The sequence below is a fragment of the Lathyrus oleraceus genome, chromosome 5 (genome assembly GCF_024323335.1).
Source record: "Lathyrus oleraceus cultivar Zhongwan6 chromosome 5, CAAS_Psat_ZW6_1.0, whole genome shotgun sequence".
NCBI classification, from domain to species: Eukaryota; Viridiplantae; Streptophyta; class Magnoliopsida; order Fabales; family Fabaceae; genus Lathyrus; species Lathyrus oleraceus.
The window spans coordinates 268,626,475-268,649,102 of record NC_066583.1 but is presented as its reverse complement, the minus strand read 5'-3'; the positions used below and the strand labels follow the sequence as shown (position 1 = coordinate 268,649,102).

Here is a 22,628-nt window from a genome sequence, read left to right as displayed (position 1 = left end):
CAGTGTAGGTATGGTGAGTAGGTTCATGCAGAAGCCAAAGGTATCACATCTAGCAGTGGTGAAGAGGATACTAAGATATCTGAAAGGAACTCTCGACTATGGCATTTTGTTTCTTGCAGTTGATGAAGGAAAAGAATGCATATTAGTGGGATACACTGACTCAAGTTGGTGTAGTGATGCTGATTATCGAAAATCCACGGATGGCTATGTGTGTATGCTAGGTGGTGTACCAGTTGCTTGGAGTTCGAGAAAAGAGCCAATAGTGGCATTATCATCGTGTGAAGCAGAATACATAGTTGTTTATCTTTGTGCATGTCAAGCAACATGGATGGTGAATCTGGTCGATGAGATAACAACAAAGAGTCGTGGAGAAATTACCATGAAGATCAATAGCATGTCAACTATCAATATGGCGAAGAATCTGATAGCATATGGTTGAAGCAAGCACATCGAGATGAGGTTCCATTATCTTCGAGAGCAGGTAGCATATGGGAAGATGAATGTGGAACACTGCAGAACTGAGAATCAGATTGCAGACATCATGATGAAGGGAGTGCAGGTCGAAGTGTTCAGAAGGCTAAGAGCTATGATGAATGTAGATAGCTTAGACACAATGAATTAGGTGGTGGGTTGAATTGTAATTCCTTGTGTCGAAGCAGGTAGCTCGACAGAGTAAGGAAGTGTCAAACCACCTATGCATATTTTAGTAGTGTTAGCTAATTTTGGGCTTTTATAGTTTTGGGCTTTGACTTAAGGTCCAAGTTAATCTAAATCTATAAATAGAGCGAGAACCCTTATTTTGTAACAGAGGTGAATAGAGTACTCACAACACTTGTAATTCACAGTATTTTGCAGTTGCAAAGTGAATAAGAAGTTTTCCACAGTTTGTGGACAGAGAGAAACTCTGCAGAATTTTATTACTCTTCTCATTCATCGTTCTTTACTTTCTTTCTCCATTGTCCTTATCTTTTCATTGCTATTGTGTGGGTAATAACAATTTTGTTCATCAAGATTGATTGAAATTCTCCATAGATTTTGGAGGATTTCCAACAGGTTTCACCTTTTCTACTCTAATATTTTCTCTTTTATGCTCTTTATTTTTTATTTTTTTATGTTACTATTTTCTCTTCCAATTACGTTTTTATCGCACCTTATTTCTCAATCTCGCATCTCTTATGATCTTTTTTTCATCTTCTCTAATCTCTCATCTCATATGTTTTTTATGTTTTATCATAATGTCTTTGATATTATTTTATGTTACTATTTCATATATGTTTTTTATTTCATTTTTGTCTAATCTATTTTTTTTATATTTAATGAATTTTTTTTGTCTAAATATGATAAGTTTTGATGTTATTTAGTAATGTATGAATGATTAAACACAAAGTTATGTTGTTCTCTATATGTGTATGTATGACTCAATAAAAATATTGTAAAAAACCGAATCAATCCAAACTGCATTAGTTTGGTTTGGTTTTATTTCAAAAAGTCAACCGAACCAAACCGAACAACGTATTTTTTTCTCTTACAGTTCAGATGATTTTTATCTTTAAAACCGTTCAAACCGCACCGCGAACATCTCTAATAAAACCATTCAAACACGTTTTACCATTTTATTTTAAAACCATAAAATTGTTCATTAATGAAAACTACAAATTTTCCGCGTGTTTTCTACTTTTAATTTTAGAGCATTAAAAATTAAATAGTAAAAAACAAAGCATATCTCAGTTGTTTCAGATTTTATCTTTAAAAACCTGAAGTATAGAAACGACCTCTTAAAAATAGTTCTGCAAAACATTATCCTCAAACACATTTTCAATTTTTAAGTTTTCAAAAACTAAAGAACAATTTTTAAAAAGCTTTTCAAACAAACCCTTAATTTATTTTTTAGAATTGAAGAGTTGTTATAATATTCTATGCAGGAGCTGGTTTAGGATATTGAAGTCTTAGTTTAGTTGCCATTGATTGCTCTAAAGTCTTAGTTTTTAGACATTATAATAACATCTTTGAGAGTTGTTGCACAATATCTGCTCAATGCATTGAAAAAGTTTATGCTAAATGTATCCACATCAAAACTGCTCATTGAACTAAATCATCATATTGACGTATATTTACTTGTTATCTATTATATAGATTGAGCATGAATGGATTTCTCTAGAATGCTTTGTTTATTACTTATTTTGGACGGTTTGTTTATTACTTATTATTAAAGCATATTAATTATTATAATGTTTATACTATTATTAATTTATTTTAATATATTTTAAAATACATACACGCATTGTTTAATAAATAAACAAAATTAATTGATTGCTTCTCCCTAATTTTTTTAAAAAATATATTGGGTATTAGTTGTTCAACATTTTTCAATTTTTAACATTGTGTATTTATCATTTTATTTTAAATTCTAATAATTGTGTTTAAATAATATTTTTGATGAGGGAGAGAGGGAGGGAGAGAGGAGGGGAAGGGGAGGAAGAGAAAGAGAGATTAATATTACATTATTTATTATTCGAATAATTTAAATTTAAATAAAAGTTAAATAAAAAATATTCATTTATATTTTATCTTGATGTGTGTATAAAAAAAATAGATAGAGTGTCCTCTTGAATACTAGTATTTGAATAAATTGACATATTAATCATAAAATGATTGATGGATAATGTGTGCAAGCATTATAATATCCAAGAGAATCTTATAAGATAATTACTCAAAAAACTTATCATGAGTTTTATAAAATACTAAAAAAAAAACTATTGCACAATATGACATCATACATCTATATTAGATTTGCACATGTATGTTTTTAAATTTTAATTCTTACCATTGTGATGTCATTTTAACGTATGGCTGGTGTACGCAGCTACTGTGCCATAAAAGACAAACCAGAGTAAGAAGAGGTTTATGGATTTCCAACGGAAAATTTTTTAATTATAACTTTTATTTTTATCTTTTGACTATTTCATACAAATAGTTCTTTATTTTAAAATAATTTAATCTAATTCATTTGAGATTAATTGAAATACACTGTCAGTGTAAAAGAGTTTTACACCATCACTTAATTATAGACGTTGGATATTAAAATAAGTTTGACTTTTATTTTAAAAATCTATAAAGTAATACAAACGGGTGATGGTGATGAACCGCCGGTGTAAAACTTTTTACACTGACAGTGTACAGTAATTAATCTCAATTCATTTTATAAATAATTATTAAATTATAATTTATTACAAATTCTCAGATTCCTTACTGATTAAGGGTTGGTTTGGTTCAATAGAGAAGAGCGGAAAAAGATAAATTTTATCTTAGGAAAGAGGGGAGAGGGGATTATTTTATATATATATATATATATATTTGATTCTAAATATAAAAGGAGGAGGAGGAGAAAGATTTTACTACAAACATACTTGATTTAAAATGAGAGAGATCTTTTAAAATCAATTTACTTTTTTATTCTTATAATCTACTATAATCTACTACTATAATAATAAGAAAGTTAATACATACCAAATTTACTTTCTTATCTTAATTAAAATTAATATAATAGAGTTTTTCATGCCCTTAGATGTCAATTTGCACATATAATCATGATTAAGAGTCGTTTAATTAAAATGAGTCTTTAATGTAATACTTGAAATAGTTGGATTTCTAAATTGGTCTTCACAACATCATATTATTACTCATCAAATAAAACTTTCCATTTACCAAGGTGAATTATATAACTTCATTAGATTGGGGTGATCAACTTTCAAAAACATATAAAGTCAGTTGCTACACAAATTTATGTAGCCGTCCTTGAGATATCCAATTTGCCACTTACAATGTTTCAATTTTCTTTCATAATCATGATCACTCTTCGTTGAAAAACCTACATATTTGCTATTGAAAAACGTACTCTTATTCAATTCAATTTGTTGGTTTGAGATTTATTTGGTGATTAGGGTTTCTGAATTTTAGTTTCTGAAATCTCAAAAGTGAATTTCTTCTTTTAGCAAAAGTGAATCTTAAAAGTAAATTTCTTGTGGCGCCGTTGACTTTCGATACAAGTAAGTGAGTCCCTTTTTTGAATCAAAGGCTCATGATATCATATGTTGGGGAGTTTTTCACTAGGGAGCATTGAACATTGTGGTATTTCTTCTTTTAGAGCAACACCTTTTTAAGAGACACCCCACATATTCATCCAAAACCTTAATGTGATAGGTGGGTAGGTTCTCGCACTTATGAATGTTCAAGTCTCCATATTTCCAACTAATGTGAGACTATTATCCACAATACTCACGCTTGTTACATTCTCAAGAATTTCCACCATCATTTTTTTTCTTTTCAATTCAAAAAGGTATATGCTTTGTTTTCTACTTTTAACAATTAATGCATTTCTGTTTTAATGGTCGATGTGTTTCAGTTTCACATTTCACAAATTCAATTTAAAATCTATATATGCAAGATTAGGGTTCAATGTCAAAATCCTCAATTTGTTTGCTTAAACTATATAATAAAGATTCTTTTTAATGATTTGTCTAGAAAGTGACTCAAAGATTTTAGATTATGAATGCGTTTTGGTATGTCAGGTAATTTTTAGTTATATTTTTTGAACGACTATGTTTCTTCCAATTCCGTACAATTTCACTCTGTCATTAAAATTGGTTCTTTTGATTTTTGAATTTAAAAATATAATTTTGAAATGGATAGAAAATATGATTTTGGATTAGTAATCACTTCTACTATAAGAGATTTTGATGGTTCATATCAGATTTGAACGATATGAACTCAACAATTATTTTACCGAAGAAGTTATTTTATAGTAGAAATGGTTCGGCTGTAGGTTGTTTATGTGTTTTATTTTTATTTCCAAATAGACAGGATCCATGCTATAATTAATTTTTGGCTTCAAATAATCCTTTAAAATAGTTAGTAAAATTTATTTTTTAATAAGAAAATAGTTAGTAAAATAGTCAAATTTATGATTTTGTTAGCAACATATCAACAAAAATATATTGTTACATACATGATTTGATCATTTCTTTTTATACCATTTATCTTTTTTATTATGCATTTTAGTTCAATAGATATGATAAGAGTATTCATTCACCATACATTGTGGAATTCCTTCGGTTATACCAAAGAGATCTATGGAACATTACTTGCATTTTAACTTCTCTTTCAAATAGATTCTTTCTACATCACACTAATTTTATACTTTGTTATTTGTTTACATTTGTATTTTTTATTTTTATACTTAAGTTATTCAACTATATATTTATACTTATGTATTTTGACACTGTATACTTATGTTTTTTTTGACACGTAAGTATAAATATTTATACTTATGTTATTCATTTGTTTTTGTGTTTTTATTATATCATAAGAATGTTCTCAATCCCACTTAAAAGTTTTAATTATAGATTAACAACTCATAATATTTTTTTTAATTAAATGTTATGATGACCACAAAAAATTTCGTAATATTTTCTCATAATTATGGGTAGTAGTTAATTTTTTTCCTGATTTTAATTGTTTCGGTTGGAACATAAAACATAAAATTGAAAATTAAAGGTTCAACAATGGTGGAAGAAAAGAAGATCGGGGAAGATGAAGTTGAGAGAGAATTAGAGATAATAGAGTAATATTTGATGAGTATAGATTTTGGCATTAACTTTGAATTGGAATGATACAAATGTATTTATACATTGGGAATAAAAGCTACAACTAAAGTGACTCTAAAGAAAATAAAATCTGTTAATTTTTTGGAAGGATAAAAAAATAGAATTTTAATTTTCAATTAACACACCACCTCACTTTAGTTGCTCCAAGTCCATCATGCTCAAGCACTTCTTTAGCCTCTTGAACACATCATTTGTCACACCCTTTGTCAACAAATCCGCGACTTGGTCTTCGCTTCGGAAATAGCTCAATCTAAGCTTTTCATCATCAACCAATTCTCTCAAATAATGAAACCGCATCTCAATATGCTTGCTCCTTCCGTGCGCAATCGGGCTCTTCGCAAGATTTATTGCGGAAACATTATTTACAAACAGTGTGGTGGCAGCATCATCACCACATCCCAATTCCTTCAATAGATTCATAAGCCACATAGCTTGGCATGCACCTAACGACGCCGCAATGTACTCGGCCTCACAAGAAGAGAGTGCTACAACCGGTTCCTTTTTCGAACACCAAGAGATTGGTGTACTACCAAACATAAAGATGTACCCCGTCGTCGATTTTCGGTCATCTTTATCTCCGCACCAATTGGAATCGGTGTAGCCAAGTAAATCGCACTTACGCCCCGTGTCCGATGCGGGAAAGAGAATTCCACAACCAAGAGTACCTTTCACATATCTAAGGATCCTCTTGACCGCCGTCAAGTGAGACACCTTCGGTCTCTCCATGAATCTACTCGCAATACCGACACTAAAAGCCAAATCTGATCGCGTATTGCACAAATACCGTAACGATCCAATCAAGCTCCGGTAAAGCATTGGATCGACATCATCCTCCTCATCACTTTTGGACAGCTGCACTCTAGCCTCACAAGGTGTAATACAAGCATTACAATGCTCCATATCACACTTTTTCAAAATATCTAGAGCATACCTCCTTTGGTGCATAAGCAACCCCACTTTTGACTTGTGAAACTCTATGCCAAGGAAGTAATTCATGACACCAAGGTCCGTCATCTCAAACTCTCTCATGAGCTCACTTTTGAACCTTGAAACACTCTTGTCATGGTTGCCCGTAATCAATAGATGATCAACATACAAGCAAAGTATAATCACACCATCATTCGTATCCGATCTCACATAAACTCCGTGTTCGGATACACATCGTTTGAAACCAACGTCAATAAGAAAGCCATTAATATGTTTGTCCCAAGCTCTTGGAGCTTGTTTCAAACCATACAACGCCTTGTGTAGCTTGTAATACTTCATCTCTTGATCTTTTATCACGAAACCGGGTGGCTGCCCCACATAGACTTCCTTAACAAGAGGACCATTCAAAAACGCAGATTTGACATCCATTTGGTAAACCATCCAATTGTTGCTATGCGCAATACCAACAACCAAACGAATAGTCTCTAATCTAGCCACCGGTGCGAATACGTCCTCATAGTCTATACCTTCTCGTTGCAAGAACCCCTTCGCCACTAATCGAGCTTTGTGCTTGATTACTTCACCTTTGGGATTTGCTTTAACCTTATAGACCCATCGCACACCTATCGGTTTCTTTCCAAGTGGTAAATCGACCAACTCCCAAGTACCATTTTTCTCAATAGATTCCAGCTCCTCTTTCATTACACATATCCACTTAGGATCACTTAAGGCTTCTTCCTCATCTACCGGTTCGGATTCGGCCATAAGCGCGAAATGAACAAAGTCACCATCGTTATTCACTTCGTTATCTTGGAATCTTTCGTAATCTCGGAGTCTATGAGGCAAGGCTCTTTGCCTCACTAGTCCACCATTATTAACAACATCATTTTGCGCTACTGTAGGTGCTGGTACAGCGGTGTCAGAAGCCTCCGGATCATAGATTTCAAAAAACTGTTGCTGCAATTCTTCTCTGTGTAATCGATTACTCCCAGTAGGGTAATCGGTTACTGCTGCATTTTCTGTGAGTAATCGATTACTGCTATTTGGGTAATCGGTTACTGCAGCATTTTCTGCATTTTTTACTTCATCAAAAGTCACATCCAGGGTTATGACGATCTTCCGATTTTTTTCATCAAACAACTTGTACCCTCCAGTAGAGTGATATCCTACAAATATCAGCTTCTCACCCTTATCATCCAATTTCTTCCGAAGTTGGTCCGGTACATGACGATATGCAATCGATCCAAAAACGCGCAAATGATTCAAATTTGGTTTGAAGCCACTCCAAGCCTCTTCCGGTGTGAGTTTCTCCAGCTTCTTAGTGGGACACCTATTCAACAAGTAGGTGGTTGTAGACACAGCCTCACCCCACAATTCCTTAGGCAGATTTTTCCCACAAAGCATACTACGCACCATGTTCATTATTGTACGATTTTTCCTCTCGGCAGCCCCGTTTTGTTGAGGCGTATACAGAGGCACCACCTCACGTACAATTCCCTCAAGATCATAAAACTTCCCAAACTCACTAGAGGCATACTCACCTCCACCACCCGTTTTGAGAATTTTGAGCTTCTGACCGCTTTGGCGCTCCACCATGGATTTGAAATTCTTGAAAACTTCAAATATCTCATCTTTTCTCTTGATAAGATATGCCCAAAGCTTCCTACTAAAATCGTCAATGAACGTAACAAAATATCGATTTCCACCATAAGTCTCTACTTGCATCGTTCCGCAAACGTCAGAACATACCACCTCAAGTAAGCCTTTGGTTCTTCGACCTGTATCTTTGCTAAACACATTCTTGTTCTGTTTAGCCTTCACACATTCCTCACACAATTCAGTTAGAATACTAATGTGTGGCAGCCCCGTTGTCGCATCCGCGAAAAACAACCGGCGGGCTAAAACAAAAACAACACAGAGCCGCCACCGCGCGTTATTTATCCCAAAAGAGGGAAAGGAAACGCTCAGAGTAAACCTGGAAAAAGCATGGTCTCACGACCAAAGAGAATGGAATCGGGAGTCGGTTACGCAAGGGGAAGGTATTAGCACCCCTCACGTCCGTCGTACTCGACGGGATCCACGCTCTAAAAGAAAGAAAAGGTTGCTAAAACAAACATCACACACACACACACACCGAAGACAACACAGGTGGGGTAAAAGAGGAGAGGGCTCGCTAGGACATCGCATCCTATGCCTACGTATCTCGTCTGGAACGAGAATCAGAGCTGCCGTAGTTCGGCTCACGCACGCCAAACAAGACACACACAAACACAGGCAAACATGGAACCCGAACGCCAATCGCTGGACTTACATCGGCTTCCGAACCAAACAAACACAATCAGGATACGGACAGCCAATCGCTGGGCTTACATCCATATCCTGACACACAAGAGGATTAACAAGCAAACACACACAAAAAGAAAAAAAAGTGCCCGGAGAGACCTCGCACGGTCTCCTGCCTACGTACCTCATCTGGTATGAGGATCAGGGCGACGTAGTTCCCCTGAACGGGAAAGAAATTCTAACCAGATACAAAGGGAGACACACTACTAGGGAGTTGGACTCGAGCCTAGGTGTTATCATGCATCATCGCCCTATGTTATGGTTTCTATCTACTTGCACAACAGCAAGCTAATCCTAACCAGGAAAAACAAGCATGCAAGCATAAGCAAAATAAAGAAAACATTTCGCATTTAGCACACACTATATCCAGTCAAAAAGTGGGCTCAAACAAAGGGTCAGACTGCCAAGGCAAGTCATCTGTACAAGGGTGGGGTTTAGCTCTTAACCCTGACATTGAGAGTCAGGGTGAAGCCAGATGAAAGGTGAGTGAAGATGGGACTTCACAACTCTTATCCCTGGCCAGGGAGAGCTTCAGACAAAGGAGTGTGGGTTCAGAATGGGGGAACCCTTCTACACTCATGACTCTGACTCGACTGTACAATTGTACAAGATCTTGGGTTAATGTCCCAATGCATCAACACAGTGGTGTGAGCAGAGGGACGACTCAACAGAATAGCGGGAGATAGATTGCATATCTCTCTTATCCACCAATTGCCTCATAGAGGTCTTTACCTGCTTGGGGACAAAGTTAAACAATCACAAACATCGCCTCTTAAGGAGGACTTCAGACAGTTGCCTGACTAAATAACAAGCCAGGTCTTCCAGACTACATGGAGACAAGAGAGTCTATCTCAATTGGTTTATACAACCAAGCAGCAGCACAACAAGTTCTTAAAGAACTAAAGCGACTATGGTACCTGAAATCAATTTAATACAGCCAGTATTCAAGTCACAAAGTCAACACAGACAAGTTAAGAACCAACAGACAATGTATAATCAGACAATGCAATGTGCAAAGCACAATCAACTCAAGTGAGCCAAGCACAAGCTCAAAGCAAGTGAGCCAAGCATCCTACAAAACACACAAGTTAGTTCACAACAAGCAACCAAACTCAATTTAATCAACTTGCATTTTTCTCCTTAAAGCATTTGCATCTCAACCTGAAACACAACTCAAAAGTGAGAAACAAGACCACTAGGACAAGCCTAGGGCCAAAAGGAGATGAAAAATCCAAAACAGTAAGTGAAAATTAACCAAAATCACAATCAAACAAATTAGAAACAAATCCCATTGGTCCCATGCTCATATCATTCATCATCATCATTTCATGAAAGAAAAGGCACAAAACATGCAATTTGCAACCTCAAAGGACCAAACAGAATGATCACCATCAAATCATTATCAAAACATTTCAATAAATTCCACAAAAATTCAAGTCTAAACAGAACACATAACATGTCAAGCATATCAAATTTCAGCTCATTTGGACAAGAGGAAGTAGGGAAATTAAATTCATAAAGTCCAGACAAGTTAAAGCAAGCCAACACAAGGCATCCAAACAAGCATCAACTTCCATCAATCATAAAACAGTGACAAAACATGATAAATGAATGGGATCAAAACCACAATGACCTATAATGTGTCTAGAATTCACATGTCAAATTTCACATCCATCCAATTAATGACCAGAATTTCACAAAGCAAATACAAACATGTGTCACAAAAAATCAACAAATGACCAAACAGAGGGAAAAATTCCAATCAAATAGGAAACGCCATCAAAAATTCCAGAAATATTCACATGTATTCTCAACATCCATATGCTCAATCATGCAAAAATTCAGCTCAATCCAATGTCCCTAAGTACATCAAATAAAATCATGAAATGCACAGTGAATGGTGTGACACAAATTGTCACACCTCTATTCAAAAAATCATATCTCATTAACCAGGGATCCAAAAATTGCAAACCACATATCAAAATCACCAGAAAAGAGTCAAGAACATGCACAAAAAATTTCAAGCATTTCTATGGAAGCATCATCATTTTACAAGCAAAAATGGCATGGTATACACAAATTGGACACATTCAATCAAACCCTAGGCAATTTTAAAATTCACATGTGCACAAAAATATTAAAATTCATCATAAAAAACTACACATCACAAGGAGAATGGTGAAAAAAACCTCATCAAATTTGGAGTAAAAATGAATTAGATATAGATTTTTGATTGTTGAGAAAAAAAAATAAAAAAGAATGAAATAAGTATGTAGAATCATGAAGCCTAAGGAAAATAAAGTAGCAACGCAAAATTGAAACCACTGTACAGTAGGTTCGAACCGTGTACGTAGCGATTACAGGCCTCCCACCTAACCGCTAGGCCAAGGAGGCCGCGCTACAACAAGATTGAACAGTGGTACTTTTTAAAGCCTAGCGCGCTTAAACATCAGCAGCATGAACAGTGCGCGCGAAATTGGATCTAACACATGTTTTTTTTGAAATTTTTCAAGTTCTTCATGACATTCATACATTCATAGGCTCAAGAACAAATGTTCACCAAATTGGACAAACTTTATATCAACGGAAAGGTCTTTCAACGTACATCATGAATCCATAACTATTTTGATCTAATTCTTGATAAATAAAAAAAATCGAAGCAAAACATAAACATGCATGAAACTTCAAATCATCATAACTTCCTTGTTTCTCAACCAAATTTAGTGGTTCAAAGTGCATAATTTTCTACTAAACAAGATCTATCCAAAGCATCAAACAATTTCAAGAATCATTGAAGTCGAAAACTCACCTTAATTTGAGGACAGTTGCTAAATCGCGCGTTTTAGGCCTTGAAATGTGAAAACAGAACTTCTATGATGCTTGTAGAAGTGAATGGAACAAGTTTTGTTGCTCAATTACGCACGATCTTGATGAAATCTTGAATTGCCATTGTTGCACCTCACTTTAACAGTCCAAAATTTGGTTTGGAAATGGTGAAATCCTGCTTCAATTAGCTTCAATAATGCATGTGGATGATGAAACAATGAAGATCTAAGCAAGGTTTTTGAAGAAATTGCAAAAAAAGTGAAGATGAAAAGTTGAGAGAATTGGAGATTTTGGATCTAGATCTGAAATTCTGTTATGATTAATCAAAAAACAGTTACAATTTAGTTTATATATGTTATGTTAATGATGTTAGTAATCATGATTAGTAAAAATGGAATGGATTAGTGAAAATGCATTTTCATGCTAAATGGACAATTACCAATTCACCCTCACTCATGCAATGCAATGTAACAGTAGAATTTTCTGGTTTGAGCAAGTTACAAATGACATTTGTGAGCTAATGCAAAAGGAATGGAGTGAAAATAATGAATATTTCTCAAAATGCACTTTTTCCCTCCACTTTTTACATTAAGTCCACTTGAAAATGCACTTTTTATGTGATGAGTTTTCATGAAATGTGATGATGGATCATGATATTACATGTCAAATGGAGTTTGCTCAAAGAAACCTCACTCAATTTGGCCATGTGAATCAAAAGTTATGCCACTTTGAAATTCAACTTTTTTGGACAATGATCAATCCATAACTTGCCAACCACACATGAGAAATTCATGTTCTTGGACTTTTTGGAAAGGTGAGAGCAAGATCTACAACTTTCATGTTGAACAAAATTTCATTTAAAGCATTTTTGGACACGTAATTTTGAGGAGGAAAACTTTCCATTTTTGGCAGTTTTCAATTACAAGTCACTTTCTATTTTTGGAAAGTTTCCATCTGATTTTATTTTCTTCATTCTTGATGTTTGAAATGTCAAATGAAACTTGTTTAGACATGAATGAAGTATATCTAACCCTCTCCCACCTCCAAATCCATCATTTCAGGCACAGTTGACCACAGTTGACTTTTCTGACTGATAGATGAATTTGGCTATGCACTGATCAAGTTGAGCCTCAAACTCCTGATGAAATGGCTCAATGATGAAACCCTAGCTTCCATAAGCTCAATATAATCACAAAATGATCCCCATATCCATTGAAAACCTCATCTCCTTGCCAAGTCCTGATTGGCCCAATGCAGTTGATTAGGGTTGACTAGAGGTCAAAAACCCTAATCTCAAGGAAGCTTGCCATGAATAATGAATCTCTTGGTGATGATATAACCATGATGATGATGATGTACCATTTCAACCAAGATGAAGCTCAACCCCCTTGAGGAACCATGAAACCCTAATTTGAATCACACATCCTCAGATGGTTAATGATCAATCCAATGAAACCCTCAGCTTGAATCTTTTGACCTCTTTATCTTCTGATCAAGACCCAGGAGGATGACTTGCTCAATGTAGCCATATGATATGCAAATATGCAATGCCTAATGACCTACAAAATGATATGTAATATGCTAATCTAGTCCCAAGAGAGGAGGGCAAATTTTGAGGTGTTACACCCGTTACCATTTCACTTTGTTGCAACTTTCTTAGATCCCTAAAATTAAGGTGACCAAGACGGTAATGTCATAACCACTCATCTCTACTTGCCGCGGTAGCTAGACAACGATGCTCCATAACCTTTAACTTAACCTTAAAGGTTCTGTTGGCAGCCATCGGCGCTTTTAGAATCAACACACCATTTGAATCTAAAACGCGTAAAATCTTGTCCTCGAACCGAATTTTGTATCCTCTTTCAAGTAATTGGCCAATGCTTAAAAGATTACACTTAATTCCTGGTATATACAAGACATCTTTTATCCTTGAATGTCCACCATTCCTTTTTCCTATCAAAACATCTCCTACCCCTTCGACGCTTAAAATGGTGTCGTCGGTAAATTTGACTTTACTTTTTGCCGCTTGATTGATTTGCACAAACCAATCTTTTCGACCCGTCATATGTGTTGAACAACCGGAATCCAAGTACCACTCATCTCTCCCTTGGACTCCATCACGAACGGTAACCAATGCATTTCGATCCGAATGCATTTTCTCGCTATTTTCCGGAACGGTACAGCTATTATCCCGCAAACTGTCACTACTGCAGCTGCTGCCCGGAACATCCGTAATGCCATAACTCCCCTCTGTGATCATTACTAGAAGTGTGTCTTCATCATCTACCTCTTCCCTAGCAACCTTGGCTTCATTATTGTGATTCTCATTCGATTTACCACGACACAAATTTGCAAAGTGTCCAAACTTTCTGCACTTATAGCATTGCACCTTACTCACATCACGCTTCTTGAAACTGTTGCTATGACCACTATCCTTGGAGCTACTTTCACCCTTTTTACTCGTCGAATGCTTTGAATTTTACGAATCATTTGAACCAAAATTCTGAAAATTTAATTTACCTCTCGCCGCAAATTTTCCTTTCGACCTCTTATTCTTCTCATTGAAACGCGCTTGCAAAGCAATCTCCGCTTTGGCTTTGTCGGCGCCTCTCTCATCCATCCTTTTTTCATGTGCCTCTAACGAACTTTGCAATTCATCCTTGCTCAAAGTTGTTAGATCCTTTGATTCTTCAATAGCCACAACTATGTTGTCGAAACGCGGCGTTAACGTACGCAATACTTTCGATACAACATTTTGCTCAAGAATCATTTCCCCACAAGATTTGATTTGATTAACTAACCGGGTAATGCGCGTAATGTAGTCGTTGATCGTTTCTTTATTTTCCATTTGTGTTAACTTGAATTGTCGCTTGTAAGTTTGTAACCTTACAACCTTCGCTTTGACGGCACCGACATATGCTTTCTCCAAGATTTCCCATGCTTGCTTCGCCGATTCACAATCACCAACCTTCTCGAAATTGTCGTTATCAACACAAGAATGAATCAAGAATAGGGCTTTGTAATCCTTCTTCTTCTCTTTTTCGTGTGTATCTCTTTGAATGTCGGTAGCCTCTGCCCCTAATTGTGTAACTCCATTGACGATGATCTCAAGCACCTCTTGATAACCAAACAAAACTCTCATTTGTTTTGCCCATTTATCATAGTTCTTCGAATCAAGAATCGGGAGATTGGTGGGAATTCGATCATTGGAAACGGTTGCCATTGTTGCAGCGGATTAGGATCGATAACCAAGGCTCTTGATGCCAAATGTTGGAACATAAAACATAAAACTGAAAATTGAAGGTTCAACAATGGTGGAAGAAAAGAAGATTGGGGAAGATGAAGTTGAGAGAGAATTAGAGATAATAGAGTAATATTTGATGAGTATAGATTTTGGCATTAACTTTGAATTGGAATGATACAAATGTATTTATACATTGGGAATAAAAGCTACAACTAAAGTGACTCTAAAGAAAATAAAATCTGCTAATTTTTTGGAAGGATAAAAAAACAGAATTTTAATTTTCAATTAACAGTTTCCCCTATCTTTTGTTTGTGAATTGTTTATATTCTAATATATCAAATAAAAAACACCATTATACATAAATTCAAAGTTGTCAATTTCCAGCACTTATATAATATAATAACACATTTATACTGTGATATAAATAGTTTGTGGGTGTGTGTGACTATGTACATGAAAGAATATGGGAGAATCAAATAGAGAAATACAATTACCAAAACTCCAAACGCTATGCTTGATGTTAATAGATACAAGATAATGGAAAAAAGAAAGGTTTCGTTAGAGCAATCAATTGACCACTAATGAAAAAAACCTAACCAAAGACAGTCAAATCTAAAATTAAAGAACAACGACTTCAGGTGTCAAATCTAAAATTAATAATAGAGTTTAGTTGATATATTGTGTGTTCCAGATACACGACTATTTAGAAGAGTAATAGTATGTCTCCAACATGCATTGAGTCAACTCGTGTAATGTCTAAAGTTTGGAGCAGTGTTGTTCGTTCAAAAGTTTGAACGTTTGCATGGCGGCAAATGCATGAGAAGTTAGCAACTAGGGAAGCGCTATCACTCATAAGGGCAATTGATGTAAAGCGCGAGAGCAGTTGTATTTTTTACTTCAGGGGAGTAGAATCATGTAAGCATATGTTTTTTTAGTGTAATTTTTCTCCAAATACTTAGAGGGGTATTTGGACTTGGATTAGAATTCAAGGACCATCGGAGACAGACAACTGCATTAACTTCTCATTAGGTTTTATGTAGAAAAACAATATCACAAGAAGATTAATATTATAGATTAGCTCAATATTTAGTTGCTACATATTAGCTACGTTTTTAGCTACCGAGTAACTATAAAGTTTTCTAAGTTCATGGCAACTATTGACTTTAATCATGTGATATGCCACATCAACATCTTGTCACGCTGCCACTGTCATGTGTATTTCCAATCACAAAAAAACTTAGACGTGACATGTCACATCAGCTTTTGTTAACAGTCGTTAGTAGATGGGTCAAAAGTGTGAATGAAATATATTAGGAGAATCATTATTTGAATGAAATTTTTAGAGGGATTAAAAGTGAAATTGACCATATTTATAGGGACCAAAAATTTATTTAACTCATTTTTAATTTGCGTCTTTCTTATTTCTTATTTATTTTTATTTTATCTATTCCCTCGGTTGGGAGTTCCAACCGAGAGAAAATATCAGCTTTTCATTTCAAATGACGCATTTCTTAAATTTTTTAAATTTTAATTTATGTATTCCCTTGGTTGAGTATTACAACTAAGAGAAAATCTCTTTTTTGCATTTCAAATGTTTTTTTATTTATGTATTCCCTCAGTTGGGTATTCTAATTGAGAGGATATCTCTTTTCCACGTATTTTCTAGAACTAAACTCTATCTTCCATTTACTTTTGCAACTTTATTTTTTATCTGCATTTTTCCTATGAAACCGAGTAATCCCTAAATCGAACATATCCTATATGATTTACATCTTCATCTTCTCCATCAAAATTCCACAAACGTAACCCTAAACTCAACTTCCATCACCGTGTTGTGAAACTTCATCTCTTCCAACACACGCGTGTGTTCGAAACTTCATTCTTCCTCTGATTTCCATTAACGTCATTGAAACACCAACGAAGCTTGAAATTAAGGAAAGACAATGAAACTCGAATTAAGTTTCCTCTTTGTTGTGCCTTTTTTAGTGCAATGCAAGTATATATTGTTAGGAAAGAATATTAGAATACAACGGTCTAGAAGGGGTTGAATATACCTCTTTAAAAAATTTGAACGATTAAAATTTGTTTATTTCAAAAAGATCGGAGTTTAAAAAATATTTGTGTGACGGAAAAAGGTGTGTACGAAATATATGCTTTTGTGGGGCGAAATACACAGTGTACTCAATCGGTAAACGAAATTTAAGTAGATAAAATAGATAACCAAAGCAATCAATACAGTATAGTATATTGAATTACATATGTTTTACACTGTGTAAACGAAGAATATAAATACAATGATAATTCTAGAGTTATAGTTTCAAGATTTAATCAACAACAAGAATGATTCCAAGTTAAACTCTAACAAAACCTACACTTATAACGAAATCACTATCAATGGAATAAACCTAACCACATGTGATTCTAAGAAAGCAATAAACCTAATCATGCAATTCTAATCAAAATTATAATAGAGATAGAAAAAGATAGTACGCCGGATGTATAGGGGTTCGATAATTCATCCTCGTTATGCCTACTCCACCCTCTAATGGTTGCCCGTTGAAATTTTGTTCTTCTTCCACTATGATTTTGAAAAATATTATAGAGTTGATTAGTAAAATCTCAATCTGAATAATATTGAAAATATAAATTCTTTGACCTTAATTCTCATTGACTTGTACATAGTATTTGACACTGAGCTATTGCAAAATCTTTACTCGAAAAAGACGTAAATCTTATAGCTCCAAGAATGTTGCTCTAAGTGTTCGTTATGCAACAAATTTTAATCGATCTTACCAGTCTCTTGAGCCTTGACTTGTGAAAAGATTAGAAAAATTTCAACTTTGTATGTAGGCTTCCCCACAGCTCTACCAAAATAATTATGGAGAGAAAAACCTCCTTCTTTTTTGCTAGATTGTCAACCCCAACTACAACCACACACACAATTGCAAATCCCTTAAATCCTCAAGAAATCTTCAAAAAAAATGTTAATCACAATAACAATCCTCCTCATAAATCCCACACCCTAAGATGAGAGCTAGATCCAAACAAAAAATTGATGATAAAAGAGGTTGAAGATGAAAAGATTTTGTTTGCAAAACTCAAAACAAGATTCAAATCTTTTGCAAATTGAGAGAATATTGGCGTGTTTGAAAGGCTTTTCAAAAACAATTTTTCTCTATTTAAAAGTTAAAAAATTTAAAACTTGTTTGTTCAACTTATTTTTAAAATTTATTTTTCAAAACTGTTTTTGATTTTCTATTTTTAAAATTAAAAACAAGAAGTAGCTAAAATTTGTTTTTTGTTTTCATTTTCAATATTTAACCTCAAATCCAAACAAAATAAACAGAGTTGTTTCCATTAATATACTATAGTAAATAAATGAAAGTATATTATAAGAGAATATAACTTGTTGTTTTATAAAAAATTAATAAAAAGCTATATCAATTAATATTTTTTAAAAAAAATAAACACAGTAATGTGTGATTGTTATAAATTTAAGTTATAAAAGTGCTAGTTTAAAAAACTAAATTGGTTGATCAAGTTTTGATGACAATGTATTTAAAGTTGAAGTAATTTTATAAAAGAATGACTAATATAAATTATTTAAATATTATTTTAATTAAAATTTGCATAAAATTCTTTTTTAACATTTCTTTGAACTTTTATTCACACACATACATATATATTCCGGGCCGATCATAATTATCCTTGGTCGACACTCTCGGTCGATCCAAGTCCCAAATACATCTAACGACTCCCCACGACTCACGCTTAACAAATAGTTGACTGAGACAATCTTTCTGCTATATATATTGAAAGTGCGTCAATTTTAGATATTTAATTTCAAACTCAATTTTCATTCACTCTTCTTCCTCACATACTGACTTGAGTGTTGGAATAATAATCTTATAGGTCAGCCCCCTCTATACTGCACTAGAAGCTTATATCTGTCATGACACTCCATAATTATTAATCCTTACCCCACTTTTGGTTCCATAACAACCATTACTTCAGTTATTGATGATATCGATTACTAGCCTAAAAGCGTCATAGTAAAGTCGGGTTCTAATCGGAGTTTCGTCGTTACTAATTTCGATTGAGAAGAGTTATTGTGCTTTCTCGATGCCACTAGGAACCATCCCCATCCAAAAGTTTTTTAAACTCTAATTTTACTAAAGATTTTGTTTCCAATCAATATTTTTAAACATCCACAATTCACCCCTCCTCTTATATATAAAGTATGATCTCCAAAAGTATGTGCATATATCTAAAATTAACAACCTAGATATATCATATATTTTTTATCTCTCAAACATTATTCATCATATAATAAATATTATAAAAATCAAAAGTTAAAAGTAATGAGAAAAATGTAATATAAATCATCTGTTTCATAGGTTTCAAAAAAAATTAAAAACAATTTTATCAAACAAGTTTTTTATTTTTCCATGTCTAAAACTATTTTCAAAATCAAGATAACCAAACAGTTTTTTTAAAAATTTGTTCTGAAATACAATTATTAAAAGTTATTAACAAAATAGTATTTAAAAACTAAAAAACAAAACCAAATCAATCAAGCCCCAAGTATGTTGTTAATTCTAAATCAAAAATGGGTGTCTATGTTTTTCAACATGGTAAATAGGTTTTGAGAAAATGGTTTATATATGTGATGAATATCTAGCACGAAAATGAGAGAAAAATGCTATTTGATTTGAGTCATAAGCAAAGAGTATGAGACGAGTCAAGAGATCAAGTGATTTGAATCAAGATCCAAGAACCAAGAAAGATTAACTCTATGATTCAAGTCATGATTTATGAGATTCAAGTCATATGATTCGAGTAATAAAAGTCTTTGATTCACATCACATTGATAAAGCAAAAAACCAAAAATTATTAAATGTGAGTGATTCGAATCAAGCACTTTATGATTCAAATCAAACCTCTCTGATTCGAGTTACGGATTGATGTGATTCACATCACACTAACAGAAGTAAATCCCTCATTTCAGAAATGTGATTGATTTGAGTCAAGATGTCTATAATTTGAATCATGACAACATAGAAGCAATTATAGGCCATCATGTAACTCTGATTCGAATCATGTAAGCTTATGATTCGAATCACACTTCCAGAACCTTAGTTTATTTTTTGCAAAACATGAAGTGTTTTTCAAAATCCAAACTTGTCATGACTAGAACCATTATCGCATGTAGTTCTTGATTCAAAAGTTTGAAAACTTGACTAGATGCATATTGTTCGGACTATGATAAAATAGTTTGATTTATGCATACGTAAAAACAGATTAAGAACTCATACTTAAGATGCACAATTATATGAGGAGACTCAATAACAATGGAAATAAAACCAAAATCTAAAAGATAAGAAACAAAACATAAACCCTTAGGAGACATATGCAACTTAAGTCTCCATTTTTTTATGCTTGGCATGGTTGTAACTTTTGCAATTGGAATTAAGTCGATTTTTAGCAGAACCAAAGTAAGATCAATGCTTTCCACCATTTTCTTGGGCTCCCCTGAAACATTGCATAAAATAATGGACAATATAAAATGCATAAATCAAATCTAGACTCACATTACAACTTATTCCCCATTTGACATGATCAAAAAGAGATATGTGTTAATGAGGCTTATCGCAAAATAACCATCAACACAAGAAAATCCATAGAAACAAAAATTGAGCTAAACATATCTAAGAAGCATATACATTAAATAGGGATATATTTCAAATATACGAAGAAAGACATGACAAATGCAACAAATATGCACAATACAACGTTAAACAAAACCTTTTGTAAGTGTCCTTTTCCTTTTGCATTAGAAATCTTTTCTTTCTAAGGATCCATTGCTACCTTTTATATGAAATGATCATCCTTTACAGCTTTCTTCTTAACCTTTCGTTGAGAAGTTTCTCATTACCTTTCGTATGAGAAATCCCATCCATCTTTCTTCTTAACCTTTCGTTGAGAAGTTTCTCATTATATTTTGTATGAGAAATCCCTTCCATCTTTCTTCTTGACCTGTCGTTAAGAAGTTCTCACTACCTTTTGTGTGAAAATCCCCAACAGATATTGTGTCTAAGAGCGCTCGTTACCTTTTATACGAGAATCTGATTCCCGTCTTTCTTCTTAACCTTTTGTTAAGGAGTTCTCGTCACCTTTTGTGTGAGAACTTTGGTTATCTTTCTTCTTAACCTTTTGTTTAAAAGATCCCCGGTCTCTTCCTAAGGAGCCATTGCTACCTAGTGTTCGAGAAGATCATATTCCCTAGTGAAGTCGTCCCTCATTCCCATTTTCTTCTTAACATTTTGTTAAGGAGTTCTCATCACCTTTTATGTGAGAAGTCGGTATATCTCTTTTCTTAACTGTATTTGAAAACTTCCATTTCTCTTGCTAAGGAGCCATTGCTACCTGTTGTGTGAGAACGTCGCTTCTAAGTTGAGCTACTTACCTTTTGCAAGACGTCTCTCTGCCTTTTTCAGGAGATCTCATTTATGTTTTATATCCTCTGGTACTTACTTTTTGCAAACACATGATTCTTTTACCTTAGCAAAATCCTGCGGGAATACCTTGATCACCGGTTACATGCCAAAACTTGTTAGTGGAGGCAATAATGGGAAAAAGAGAAAGAAAAAAAAGGAAAGAATGAAAAAGATCCATCCCGCACTACATACATAGCATAGTGCATACTTCATACATGTCTTCACAAAACATCCCTTTGTACAACTGGCCCATTTTCCCCCACAAATATTTCAGCTGATCTCCAACAGATAACCATATACAAAATCCTATATGTCGTCCATTGAACAATTTCCCATTAATACCCTACACCTCACTCATTTCATTCATTCCCTGCGGGAAAATTTCTTGGTTATTTTGGTATTTAATCCTCTCTTATCACGAATGTCTGAAAGTCGTTGCTATTCATACTTTCAGGTCCAAGAAGATTAAATAGGGGCAATTGTCATACCCCAAAAATTTCCCTCCTTTTTTTTCATTTCATCTAACCCATGACTTGAGGTTCATCCATACTCTCATGCTTCATTCATGTGCATCATTCGTTCATGATTAACACCTGCTAAAAAGCATCATAAATTCAATGTTTATGGTTAATGAAAATCATGATTTTTTTTGCTTGAAGATTGTGGTATTGCTTAGCATGTGGGATGAAACTCTAATTTCCTGGGTCTTTGGGACCTTGATTCATGAAGCCCACACCATGATATTCATTTGGGCATTCAAACCCTAATTCTTGATTTTGATCTTATGGGATCTTATGTTTGGCCTTTTGTGCATTGAGTGGACTTCTAATTCCTTATTGTGACCCTATGGTTTAGGATGTTTCTTGTGGAGCTTTATGCTTTGTTTGAAACCCTAATCAAGGATAGTTGGTTCAGGTTCCTTGATTGGTTGACTTTTTAATTTATCAAAACCCTGGTTGATAGATGCTTGAGGCCTTAGAGCTTGGGTCTTCGGGTTATCTCCATGGTAAACCATGGTTCTTGATTTTTGAGGTTTGTGAACCTTATGGCTTGATTTGAGGGGGTAGAAACCCTAGTTTGGTTCTTGACATTGGTGGGTTGCTTGTATTGATTATTCACTTGGTTTGA

General features: G+C 34.1%; 1 protein-coding gene across 1 annotated transcript; it reads right to left on the bottom strand.

The window, feature by feature from the left end:
* Positions 1 to 13,452: 13,452 nt before the first annotated feature.
* Positions 13,453 to 14,982, bottom strand: LOC127080138 (uncharacterized). The gene is made up of 2 exons (XM_051020470.1): positions 14,287 to 14,982; positions 13,453 to 14,229 (listed from the first exon to the last, which is right to left on the bottom strand). Exons 1-2 carry the CDS (start codon positions 14,980 to 14,982, stop codon positions 13,453 to 13,455), a joined length of 1,473 nt encoding a protein of 490 aa, XP_050876427.1.
* Between the last annotated feature and the right edge of the window lie 7,646 nt (positions 14,983 to 22,628).